The sequence below is a fragment of the Vulpes lagopus genome, chromosome 13 (genome assembly GCF_018345385.1).
Source record: "Vulpes lagopus strain Blue_001 chromosome 13, ASM1834538v1, whole genome shotgun sequence".
In the NCBI taxonomy this organism is placed as follows: domain Eukaryota; kingdom Metazoa; phylum Chordata; class Mammalia; order Carnivora; family Canidae; genus Vulpes; species Vulpes lagopus.
The window spans coordinates 8,787,825-8,800,066 of NC_054836.1; the positions used below are offsets into that span (position 1 = coordinate 8,787,825).

A 12,242-nucleotide genomic window follows, 5' to 3' on the forward strand; every position below is an offset into this window, starting at 1 on the left:
TTTGAAGGGCCCGATATTGTTGAGTTAGTACCAGAGCTTGGGTAATGGACAATCTTTCTCGGATGAACTGGAGCAGCCGGTTGAGGATGCAGGGGCCGAAAGTTAGCAGCAGGAGCAGGATAACTAGAGGGCCCATAATGTTAGAGATTAGGGTGGTCATCCAGGGAGACTGGTTAAACCAGCCTTCAAACCAGCCCTGTTGGGCCTCCCGGTCCCTTTGTCTTTTATTTAGCCTATCCCTGAGTTTGGCCATGGAGTCCCTGATGACTCCAGAGTGGTCTGCATAGAAACAGCATTCCTCTCCCAGGGCCGCACACAGTCCTCCCTCTTTCAGGAATAGTAAATCCAAGCCTCTCCTGTTTTGAAGTCCTACTTCTGAAGGTGAGGTGAGGGACTGTTCTAACTTAGAAACGGACTGCTCTAGTGCCCGTAGATCCTCATCTGCAGCTGCCTGGAGTTCTAAATAATGTTGTGAGCCCTGGATCAGGGCAGCTGCAGCAGTACCCACCCCAGTTGCGACCCCTAGTCCCAGCATAACGGCTAGGGTTAGGGAGACAGGCTGGCGCCGAAAACGGGTGGGATGTCTGTCATACTGATTTTCTAGAGTTTCGGCGGGGTGATAGAACACCCTGGGTATGATCTGCACCATGACACAGAAGTTGTTTGAGTTATTTAGAACCTCAGCTGACACACAGGGAGTGAGGCCTTTGTTGCATGCCCACCAGGTTCCTGGCTGGGGCACCAGGTAAGAGTCAGTCCCTAAAATTGGGACGGTAGTACTGCAGAGTCTCTGGTAACCCCGGGGGGGGGTGTCCCTATGCAGGTTCCTTGTCCTGAAACTTCTGTGAGGATAAGTTGTGGTTGGGAGTTGGGCGTGCATCCCTGAGCGCTAGTGGTGTTGTTATAGGTCCCAGGAGTAGCGATTCCTCATAATAAGGGGGGGGGGGCAGATGTAAGGCAGAGCCAGCAGGATTTAGTTATGTCGGGACTGGTCTGATTAAGGGCCAGGAATGTGCCTGTGATGAGGTTAAACAGCTGTTGTCCCGGGCCGGGTGGCGACCGAGGGGTTGGTGGGTGTGGCGCTCCCTGAGGCTGGGACAGGGCCCGGCCTGGCGCGGGGGTGGCCTCGGCGGCGGCGGCAGGGGCGGGGCTGCTGGTTTAGCAGGAGCTCTATGACCCCCGAGGACCGTATTGGGCCCGATCGCCACGGGGTCTGGGGATTCTATTCTTAGTTTAATTTTGAATGTAAAACCATCATCTGATTTTTCTTTGTATAACCCAAGTCCCCACGAGTATCCACTGGCCCAGTTAGTAGCCCTTTTTCCGGGTTCTGTGAAGGATATTCGTAGGGGATGACACCACCCTTGGCAAGACCCATAATTAAGGGTTTTCCATTTGTTAAACGCCGGGTGAGTATAGTTAGCCTTGACAGTGATGTGATCCCAGGAGGAGGAGGGCCTCCCATCCTGTGTCTCCCGTAGTCTCGCACCCCCAATTTTTACAATAGAAGTGTTCCCCCCTCCACAGGTGGGATTTAGCCTGCGATCTCTGTGGTGCCCCAGACAGACATAAAAGGGAAGAGTGCTTAGCATGGCCCTTCTGTCAGGCGTGCCACATCCCCCCCATGGGTCTAATCCCAGTCGCCCCAGGGGGCTTTCTCGGTTGGGGGCCCTAGAGGTGTCAAAGTATCCCTCTAGGTCCCATGGGCTGGGGGCCCCTATGGTTAGCTTGCATAAGTCAGGATATAGGTTAGGCCACCAGGTTCCCACAGGAGCAGTCTTAGTTGTGGACCAGACCTCGTCACCCCCAGACGTTAGTACCTGCCAGGTTAACCTTTTGGGGGCATGAGGGTTACCCTTGGCAGGGGAGAAGAGCGCTAGGAGAGGTAAGAGTACAACAATTGTCATTGAACAATTTTTGAAAGTCTTATCTTGAACGGGTTTTGGGTGCGGTGGAGCTTCCATTGGGGTGGCTCGCCCGGTCCGTCCTGGCTGGCTTCAGCGGTGCTCGTTGATGGGGCGCGCTTGACGTGTGAGGCGTGGACCCAAGCAGCAATACCGTCTACTTTTAGGGCGGTTGGGGTGGTTAGTAGTACAGTGTATGGGCCCTTCCAGTGGGGCTCAAGGGTCCTGGACTGATGTCTCCTGACATAGACGGAGTCACCGATCTGGAACGGGTGTGGGTGGGTTGCGTCTCTGGGGCGGTAGACAGCCGCAAGGGGTCTCCAGATCTGGTGCTGGATAGCCTGTCCTGTAAACCGGGAGTATTAGCAAGAGGGTCAATAGCAGAATCTAGTAAGTCTGTCACTGGTGGAGGACCTCCATAGAGAATCTCATAAGGAGTTAGTCCATGGCGCGCGGGAGTGTTATGGACTTGGAACAGAACCATAGGGAGGAGTTGGACCCAGTCTCTAGTGCCAGTCTCCAATGTCAATTTGGTTAGGGTCTCTTTAATTGTTCCATTCATTCTTTCTACCTGTCCTGAGCTCTTGGGTCTGTATGCACAATGTAATTTCCAATTTATCCCCAGTAATCTGGCCACCAACTGACTTACCTGGGAGACGAAGGCAGGGCCGTTGTCCGACCGTATTACCTTGGGCAGTCCAAACCGGGGGAAAATTTCTTCTAGGATTTTCTTGACAACCACCTGGGCAGTTTCTCGTTTGGTGGGGAAGGCTTCTGTCCATCCTGAAAAGGTATCTATAAACACTAGGAGGTACTTGTTACCATATTTACCTGGCTTGATTTCGGCGAAGTCTACTTCCCAATTAGTTCCGGGTCTTTCTCCCCTTATCCTAGTTCCCTCAGGCATCTTGAAGTGTTTGGCATGTACCTTAGTACAGGGTACGCAAGCGACGGTTACCTGTTGGATCAGGGAGGGGAGTTTGGGAATGTAATAGGTCTGACCTTCTCTCTGGAGGAGTGGTTTTAATTTTTGGTGTCCGAGGTGAGTCCACCGGTGGAGGTGAGTTACCAGTTCTTTGGCCCTTTGCTGAGGCAGGACCGTCTTTCCTTGGTGTTTCCAGACCTTCATTTGTTAGTCATATTTTGCCCCTATTTGCTGGACAATATCCAGGTCGCTGTCTGAGTATTCGAGAGAGAGTTGCCCTGGTGTCTGGACAACCTCTGGTGCTTGTAGGGAGAGGGCCTGTGGGCCTAGAGCAGCGGCCCGTGCTGTTTCATCGGCCATCCTGTTCCCCTCTGCTACTGGGTCGCTGCCTCGCTGATGCCCAGGACAGTGAATTATACTTAATTTTCTTGGCAGAAAAAGGGAATGGAGAAGTTCTTGTATTTCTTCTCTGTTTTTGATGTTTTTTCCTGCAGAGGTCAGGAGACCCCTTCTTCGGTATATTTCTCCATGAACATGGGCAGTTGCAAAAGCGTACCTACTATCAGTATAAATGTTGACCTTTTTGTCCTTAGCTTTTTTAGGGCCTGAGTTAGGGCTATGAGCTCCGCCCTTTGAGCCAAAGTCCCAGGTTTTAGGGCACCGGCCCAGATGACAGTTTTCCCATCTACCACAGCTGCCCGGCTTTGCGCTCACCATTTCGTAGAAAGCTACTCCCCTCGGTGTACCAGGTTGCTTCAGCATCTGGCAAAGGCTGGTCCGTCAAGTCCCCTCTGGTGCCATGGACCTCGGCTAGGATCTGGTGGCAATCATGCATTACCAGGGAGGGGGACTCGGTTTCTGGAAGCAAGGTGGCCGGGTTTAGGGATGTAGCCGTTTCAAACCGTATCCGCTCGGAATTCAGTAACATGGCCTGATAATGGGTGACCCGAGCGTTTGAGAGCCATCGGTCAGGGGGCTGGCAGATGGCTGTCTCTATGGCGTGGGGGGCCACCACCGTGAGGGGTTGGCCAAAAGTCAACTTGTCTGAGTCTTTAACCAGGACTGCCACAGCCGCTATAATTCGGAGACATGGGGGCCATCCTGCAGTCACGCTGTCTAATTTTTTTGAAAAGTATGCCACGGGCCTTCTCCAGGGTCCCAGTTTCTGAGTTAGGACCCCTTTGGCTATTCCTTTGTGTTCATCAGCATATAGCATAAATGGTTTGGTCATATCTGGGAGGCTCAGGGCAGGGGCGGTCAATAAGGCCCTTTTTATTTTGTCAAAAGCCAATTGTTGTTTCTTTACCCAAGTGGTAGGGGGCGTTGGATTTCGTGAGAGAATATAGGGGAGCCGCCAGCTCTGCAAACCCGGGTATCCAGAGGCGGCAGAACCCGGCACTGCCAAGGAACTCTCGTAGCCCTCTGGCATTTGTGGGTGCAGGGATCAGGGCCACAGCCTTTTTGCGGCCCTCCATCAGCCACCTCTGGCCTCCCTCCAGGAGATATCCCAGATAGGTCACTCGTCTCTGGCCTATTTGGGCCTTTTTGGCGGAGGCCCTATATCCCAGTTCTCCCAGTCTCTCGAGCAGGGCCCCTGTACCTTTTACACAATCCTGTTCTGTCTTAGCTGCCAGGAGCAAATCATCCATGTACTGCAGGAGGATGAGGTCCAGATGGTCAACTCGGAAGTCTGCCAAGTCCTGGTGCAAGGCTTCGTCGAACAAGGTGGGGGAGTTTTTGAATCCTTGTCGTAGCCTTGTCCAAGTGAGTTGTCCTGAGAATCCCGTCTCAGGATCTTTCCATTCAAAGGCAAAAATAGGCTGGCTTTGAGAGCTTAACCTTATGCAAAAGAATGCATCTTTTAGATCTAACACCGTATACCAGACGTGGCTCGGGGGCAAGGTGCTGAGTAAGTTGTAGGGATTCGGCACCGTGGGGAGTATGTCCTCCATCCTTCGGTTAACTTCCCGTAAGTCTTGTACCGGCTGGTAATCTCCTGTGCCGGGTTTTTTTTACGGGCAATAGAGGAGTGTTCCAGGGCGACTGACAAGGTATTAAGATGCCCAATTGTAATAATCTCTGTATGTGTGGCCGAATGAGCTCTTTGGCCTCTTTGCTCATTGAATATTGCCGGATCGATATAGGGGTGGCCGAGGATTTTAGGTTTATAATTATGGGTGGCTGGTTAACAGCTAGTCCCATTCCGGCCATTTCCACCCAGGCCTGAGGGTAGTTAGTGAGCCATTCAGAATTTAGGGGCTGCACGGATGGTGCAGAGTCCTCGTGCAGCCGGTGTTCATCCTCTGGGCGCAAGGTCAGTACCTGGAGGGGCTGCCCTTTTGTGCCAGTAATGGTGGCCCGTTTCTGATGAAAATGGATCTGGGCCCCTACTTTTGAAAGAAGGTCTCTGCCTAGGAGGGGGTAGGGGTAGTCTGGGACCAGTAGGAAGGAATGTGTTACTTGCCCAGTGCTCAGGTGGACCTTCCGTTCGGTTGTCCATTGATATAACTTGCCTCCAGTTGCTCCCTGAACCCAAGACGTTTTAGAGCTCAAGGGTCCTTTTTCCTCAGTTAAAACTGAATGTTGAGCTCCCGTATCAACCAAGAAGGTCACTGGTTGGCCCCCCACTTTAAGGGTTACCCGAGGCTCAGGGGGGGCTCCTGGCCCTGACACCCCTAATCTTCATCTTCTAGGGACAGAACGGGAATGGGCTTCTTCTTAGGTCCCTGCGTTTGGCCCTTCCTTGGGCAATCTTTAACCCAGTGTCCCCTTTCCTTGCAGTAGGCACACTGGTCTCGTTCAACCCATGGTCTTCTTTTGTCTCCCAGGTCCCTACTCTGTCCTGACTTACTCTGCCCTGAGCCCTGTACTACGGTGGCCAGTATCCTAGTCAGTTCTTTATTACGTCTTTTATCTCTTTTATCCTCTCGTTCCTCTTGCTCTTTACGGATCCTTTCCTCCCTTTCCTCTGGGGTTTCTCACTTGTTAAAAATCTTTTCTGCCTCTTTCACTAAGTCCTGTAAGGTGTATCCCTGAAGTCCCTCCTACCGTTGTAACTTATTACGAATACCCGAGGCCGACTGTCCGATGAAGGACATGATTACATCTGGCTGGCGATCGTCAGCCAAGGGGTCAAAGGGGGTGTACATACGGTAGCCTTCCATTAATCTTTCCAGAAAACCTGCCGGTGCCTCATCTTTTCCCTGCACTATAGCACTTACCTTTGCCAAATTGGTGGGGCGACGCCCTGCCCCTCTGAGACCCGCTAGGAGTACCTGGCGATAGAGACGGAGCCGCTCCCTCCCAGCAGCAGTGTCGTAGTCCCAGGTTGGGCGAACCAAGGGGAAAACGTCCTTGATTTCATTAGGCAGCTGGGTCGGCCTCCCATCTGCCCCTGGACGTTTTTCCGAGCTTCGAGGTAGACGCACTGTCTCCTCCGTGGTGAGGAGAGTCTGCAGGAGCTGTTGGCAGGCATCCCAGGTCGGCTGGTGGGTCAACAGAATTGACTCAATTAACCCGGTTAGTGCCTGGGGATCTCGGGAGAAAGTGGGGTTATGAGTTTTCCAATTGTGAAGGTCAGAGGCAGAGAACGGCCAGGATTGCGTCTGGCCGCCTACTGATCGGAGGGGACGTGCCTGGGAGGTCCAGACATTTTCCAACCCCCCCCCCGCCCGCGCTCTCATCCAAAGCGGAGGCGACTAGAGAGCAGGGGTGAAGCGAGGGGTCGCCTCTCTACCCCAGTAGAGTCGGGGATAGAGCTGAGGTAGGGGCCTCCGGGTGGGGTGTTGGGGGTTGGGCATAAGGGGGAGGGGAGGAGTCCAAGAGAAGGAGACTGTCCTGGTCCCCTGGGAGCACAGGCAGCTCCTTAGGTTTTGGTTCAGGAAATTTTAGGGGGCAAAGAGTGGAGGGAGAGGAAGGACGGGGAATAAGGGGAGTGGCGCAGGGAGGGGGTGGGGGTCTCGGCCGGCTCCCCCTGAGAAGGGGTAAAGCATTTTATCCAGGGGGGTGGGTTTTTAGCGAGATCCTCCCATACTATGATGTACGGCACCTGATCAAGGTGCCCGCTGGGTCCTGGCTGAAAGACCAGGGCCTTCACCTGCAAGATAACACCAATGTTAAAAGTTCCATCCCTGGGCCACCCGACGTTGAGAGTCGGCCACTCTGAGGAGCAGAAGGTGACCCATCTTCGTCCTCTGACTTCGACCGAAAGGTTGTGTGCCCGGCCGGCGACTTCTCTCCAGTGATCTAGAGTGAGGCTTAAAGGGGTGGTTACAGTCTGTCCCATGGGTGTAGGAAAGAGGTGAGTGGGGAGGAGGAGGACAGAGAGAAAGACACAGAACAGACAGACCACACGAATGACAGGACTGGCGCGGCGGATTCGGATGCGAGTGGTCGGGAACAACGACCCTCCCTGAAGAGGAGGGAGAGCCGGGCTCCCCCCCTCTTCCAGACCACTCCGGAGTCCGACTCTGGAGCAGGACCAGGGGTCTCGGGCACGTGTGCCTCCCCCGCTGGTCCAAAAACAGAAAACACAGTCCTGCAGGCACAATACAGACCCGGCACAATACGGACCCGGCCAGTCAGACAGACGGACGAGACAGATATGACATTTAGCGAGCTCGGTCTTACCTCCTACCGGTTTTAGGATTGAGCCTGGAGGCGTCTCGGATCCCGGACGAGCCCCCAAATGTTGGACCCTGGCTCACGGGTGCCAACGTGTCCCGGTGGACGCCCCAGAGACTCAGACCCCAGACAGGCAGATGCAACTAGCAACAGGGTTTATCGAACATTTGCGCAAACGGGCTCTCCGCCTCCGAGGTGGCAGAGAGCCCCGATTAGCAATTACAGGCATCCTTTAAAGGCAAAGAAAACGCGGGAGTAGCATAGCATTCGGGTTATGACATGATTGATTTCTTTGAAGGTCAACACGAACATGTTCAGGGACTTTTCCAGTCAGGGCGAGGGGGGGGCGGATAGTTTTCTTATCTCAGAAAAACAGAATGTTTTTGTTGCTTGAATTCATGGGAGGCACCTGGATGGGCTGCCTCAGGGTTAGGCCTGGTCCCACTCACGGGTGTGTGTGTGTGTGTGTGTGTGTGTGGGGGGGGGTTCTTCAGGTCTTTCGTGGTTCCGTACAAATTTTAGGACAGTTTGTTCTAGTTCTGTGAAAAATATTGTTCATATTTTGTTAGGGATTGCATTAAATGTGTAGATTGATTTGGGTAGTATAAACATTTTTTAAAATAATAAATTTATTTTTTATTGGTGTTCAATTTGCCAACATACAGAATAACACCCAGGGCTCATCCTGTCAAGTGCCCCCCTCAATGCCCGTCACCCATTCACCCCTAACCCCCACCCTCCTTCCCTCCCACCACCCCTAGTTCATTTCCCAGAGTTAGGAGTCTTCCGTGTTCTGTCTCCCTTTCTGATATTTCCTACCCATTTCTTCTCCCTTCCCTTCTATTCCCTTTCACTATTATTTGTATTTCCCAAATGAATGAGACCATATAATGTTTGTCTTTCTCCGATTGACTTACTGCACTCAGCATAATACCCTCCAGTTCCATCCACGTTGAAGCAAATGGTGGGTGTTTGTCATTTCTAATGGCTGAGGAATACTCCATTGTATACATAAACCACATCTTCTTTATCCATTCATCTTTCGATGGACACCGAGGCTCCTTCCACAGTTTGGCTATTGTGGCCATTGCTGCTAGAAACATCGGGGTGCAGGTGTCCCAGAGTTTCATTGCATCTGCATGATTGGGGTAAATCCCCAGCAGTGCAATTGCTGGGTCGTAGGGCAGGTCTATTTTATTTATGATAGTCACAGAGAGAGAGAGAGAGAGAGAGAGAGGCAGAGACACAGGTAGAGGGAGAAGCAGGCTTCATGCACCGGGAGCCCGACGTGGGACTCGATCCCGGGTCCCCAGGATCGCACCCCGGGGCCAAAAGCTAAACCGCTGCGCCACCCAGGGATCCCTCCATTCATCTTTCGATGGACACCGAGGCTCCTTCCACAGTTTGGCTATTGTGGACATTGCTGATAGAAACATCGGGGTGCAGGGTGTCTCGGCGTTTCATTGCAGCTGTATCTTTGGGGTAAATCCCCAGCAGTGCAATTGCTGGGTCGTAGGGCAGAACTCACCTGTGAAGCCATCTGATCCTGAAATTTTGTTTGTTGGGAGTTTTTTGATTATTGATTCAAATTCCTTTGCTGGTTATCAGTCTGTTGAAGTTTTCTATTTCTTTTGTTTCAGTTTTGTTAGTTTATATATTTCTAGGAATTTATCCATTTCTTCCAGTTTGTTGGAATGCCAATATATGCCAATTTGTTGGCATATATTTAATATTCACTTGAGAGTGTTTGTGTTTCTGTGGTGTTGTTTATTTCTCCTCTCTTATTTGTGATTTTATTTATTTGAGTCCATTTTCTTTTCTTTTTGATAAGTCTGGCTAGGGGTTATCAATTTAATTCATTTTTTTTTCAAATAACAGATCCTTATTTAATTGGTCTGTACTATGATTTTGGGTTTTGGGGGTTCTTTTTTTGTTTTTGTTGTTTTGTTTGTCTCTATATCATTTATTTCTGCTCTAATCTTTATTGCTTCATTCCTTCTGCTGGCTTTAAGCTTCATTTATTGTTCTTTTTCTAGCTCCTTTAGGTATAAGGTTAGGCTTTTTATTTGGGATTTTTCTTCCTTCTTAAGGTGGGCCTGTATTGCTATATAATTCCGTGTTCGGTCACTGTTGCTACATTCCAAAGATTTTGGACAATTATTTTCCATTTTCAATTTTTCTCATTAAAAAATATTTCTTCTTTGATTTCCTGGTTGACTCACTTATTGTTTAGTAGCATGTTATTTAACTTCCATATATTTGTGGTCTTTCCACATTTTTCTTATGGTTGACTCCTAGTTTCATAGTGGTGCTGGTTGGCTGGGTCCGTGACAGGCATGGGCTGGAGGTCCTAGGGCCTTCTATGCTGTATTTACCCTGGCAGGAGTGCTAAGGCTAAAGTGGGCATAGTCAGAGTAATTCTTGTGCTCTTCCCACAGTTGGTGCCTTGGCAAGGCAGTGAAAGCTGAAGTAGGTCCCGCTAGAGTGTTCTAAAGCTCGAAATGCAGAGAATGTCTTGGAAGTATGGCTGAGCCTGAAGCAGGTGTTATCTGAGTTGTCCCAGGGCTGTGTGTACAGAGAATACCCTTGCAGTACAGCTGAAACTTAAGTGGGTATAAGCTGAGGGATCCTGGTATTTTCTACACGTCAGGCACCCCGGCAGACAGATAAATCTAAAGTGGGTAGGGATGCCTGGGTGGCTCAGCAGTTGAGCATCTGCCTTCAGCTTAGGGTGTGATCCTAAGGATCCTACGGTCCTGGTATTGAGTCCCATGTTGGGCTCCCTGGATGGAGCCTGCTTCTCTCTCTGCCTATGTCTCTGCCTCTCTCTGTGTGTCTCTCATGAATAAATAAATGAAATCTTAAAAAAATAAAGTGGGTATAACCTGGTGTGTTCCACGTTGCTCCACACGAGGGAGTGTCCTGGCAGAGCAGCTAGAGCTGAAGTGCATGCAAGCCTGGGCTCCCAGGGCTATATGCACATGGGACACATTAGCAGAATAGCTGAATCTGAAATGGGCATAAGCAGGGTGTTCAGGGATCTCTGTAGAGAGTCTTTACTGGAGTGGTGACTGGGAGTTCCTGGGGTGCCCCACACAGGGATCACCCTGGCAGGACAGCTAAAGTGTGGGTGGGCTGTTATGGTACCTGTTGTCTCCTGTCACGGCTGGACAGCTGAAGCTGAAGTGGTCATGTCAGTGTGTCTCAGAATTTTTAACACAGCAGGTGCTCTGGTTGGGTGGTGAGTCAAGGCCACCACAGGCAGGGGTGTTTCATGCTGCTCTGTGTAGGGCTCGTGTTGGTTGGGGCAGCTGGATCCAAACCAGATGCCAGTTGGGAGGTTCTGGAGCATTGGGTGCTGCTGGTGCCCTGCAAAGCCATCTGGAGCTGAAGTGGAGTGTTCCAGGTGCTTTGTACCTGTATTGCCTTAGTACAAAGCTTGGAGCTGTAGTAAGCACTAACCTGGGCTTGGCCAGGGCAGTCAGTTAGGATGCCTGTGCTTTCAAGATGGAAGGGGAGTAATAGAACGCGTGTGTTAGTTCCCCCTTCTCGGAGAGAAGTCCAGCAGCTCCTTCACATTTAGTAAGAGTTCTAGAGCTGACTCTTTTACATTCTATTCATTCTATTTACTCTTTTAAACCTCAGTTGTTGTGTTTTGTTTGTTTGTTTGTTTTCTGTGTCCAAGAACAGACAAGTTTATTCCAGGTCCCTGAAAACTATCCCTGCTCACTTCAGTTCACAGCATTGCATGTGGGGATCCCCTTCATTAGTGTGTCTGCATCTCTCTTGCTATTCTCTTTTTCCTTTCTATCTTTTCTTGTGCAGAAGCTCTTAAGTCAGCCCTAGTTCTTCAAAAAGAATTGCTCTATCAATAGGTGTCATTTTGTGTGTGTCCATAGAGAAAGCCAGTTCAGGGTCCCCCTATGTGACCACCTTGGACTGGACACCTTGTGACTTCTATTTTCTAGGTGCATTTAGAATTGAGGAATTGCTAAGAATTCATAGTTAGAAGTACTTGTTTAATAATTTGGGAAGGAGGAGTGATTTTGGAGAACACAGTGGTTAATAAACTAGGTGAGAATATGAGGTCTGTAGGACAACCATAAAACTTAGATTGCAGTTACAAATTTAATTAAGCACATTCAGTAGGTAATCCAAGAAGTGTAGTCAGCATGATGTCTGTCAAATAGTAATCACTCAGTGTGCTAACTACATTAATTCTGTTAACTAACAATGGCAGTAATAATGACAACAGCAACTGCTACCACTACTTTTACAGTGTTACTTGAATGGAGAAAACATGTCAGATTCATTTATGCTTTTCTTTTTTTTTAAAGATTTTATTTATTTATTCATGAGAGACACACACGGCTTGGGGGGGGTGTGTGTGTGTGTGCGCTAAGACACAGGCAGAGGGAGAAGCAGGCTCCATTCCATGCAGGAGTCAGGGGACTCGATCCCAGGTCTCCAGGACCACACCCTGAGCTGAAGGCTGCGCTAAACTGCTGAACCATGCAGACTGCCCCATTTATGCTTTTCTAATGCCTGCAATTTGCAGCATATAATAGCTGTTCAGTAGCTGGTTGTTTAAATGAATTGAATTGGTCTACGTGGGCAAGTAAAGGCATATAACCAGCATTCTGCCACGCATAAATTAATGACACTCCAACCCCTACACATTCTCTCTCTAATCTGTGCTTTGTGATGGCTTATCTGGTGACCAATTGGGTCATGATTATAAGACCATATATGTAGAAGCATATGAAAGTGCACTGTATATAAAGTGTCTT

At 50.1% G+C, this 12,242-nt stretch overlaps 1 protein-coding gene across 1 annotated transcript; it reads right to left on the reverse strand.

The window, feature by feature from the left end:
* Window positions 1–1,228: 1,228 nt before the first annotated feature.
* On the reverse strand, window positions 1,229–10,804 carry LOC121474968. The gene is given in 9 exon segments (XM_041728121.1): window positions 1,229–1,363; window positions 2,021–2,250; window positions 2,253–3,425; window positions 3,428–3,526; window positions 3,529–4,141; window positions 4,143–4,841; window positions 4,843–5,483; window positions 5,486–6,356; window positions 10,709–10,804. Coding segments are annotated over 9 exon segments (4,557 nt in total).
* Window positions 10,805–12,242: the final 1,438 nt, after the last annotated feature.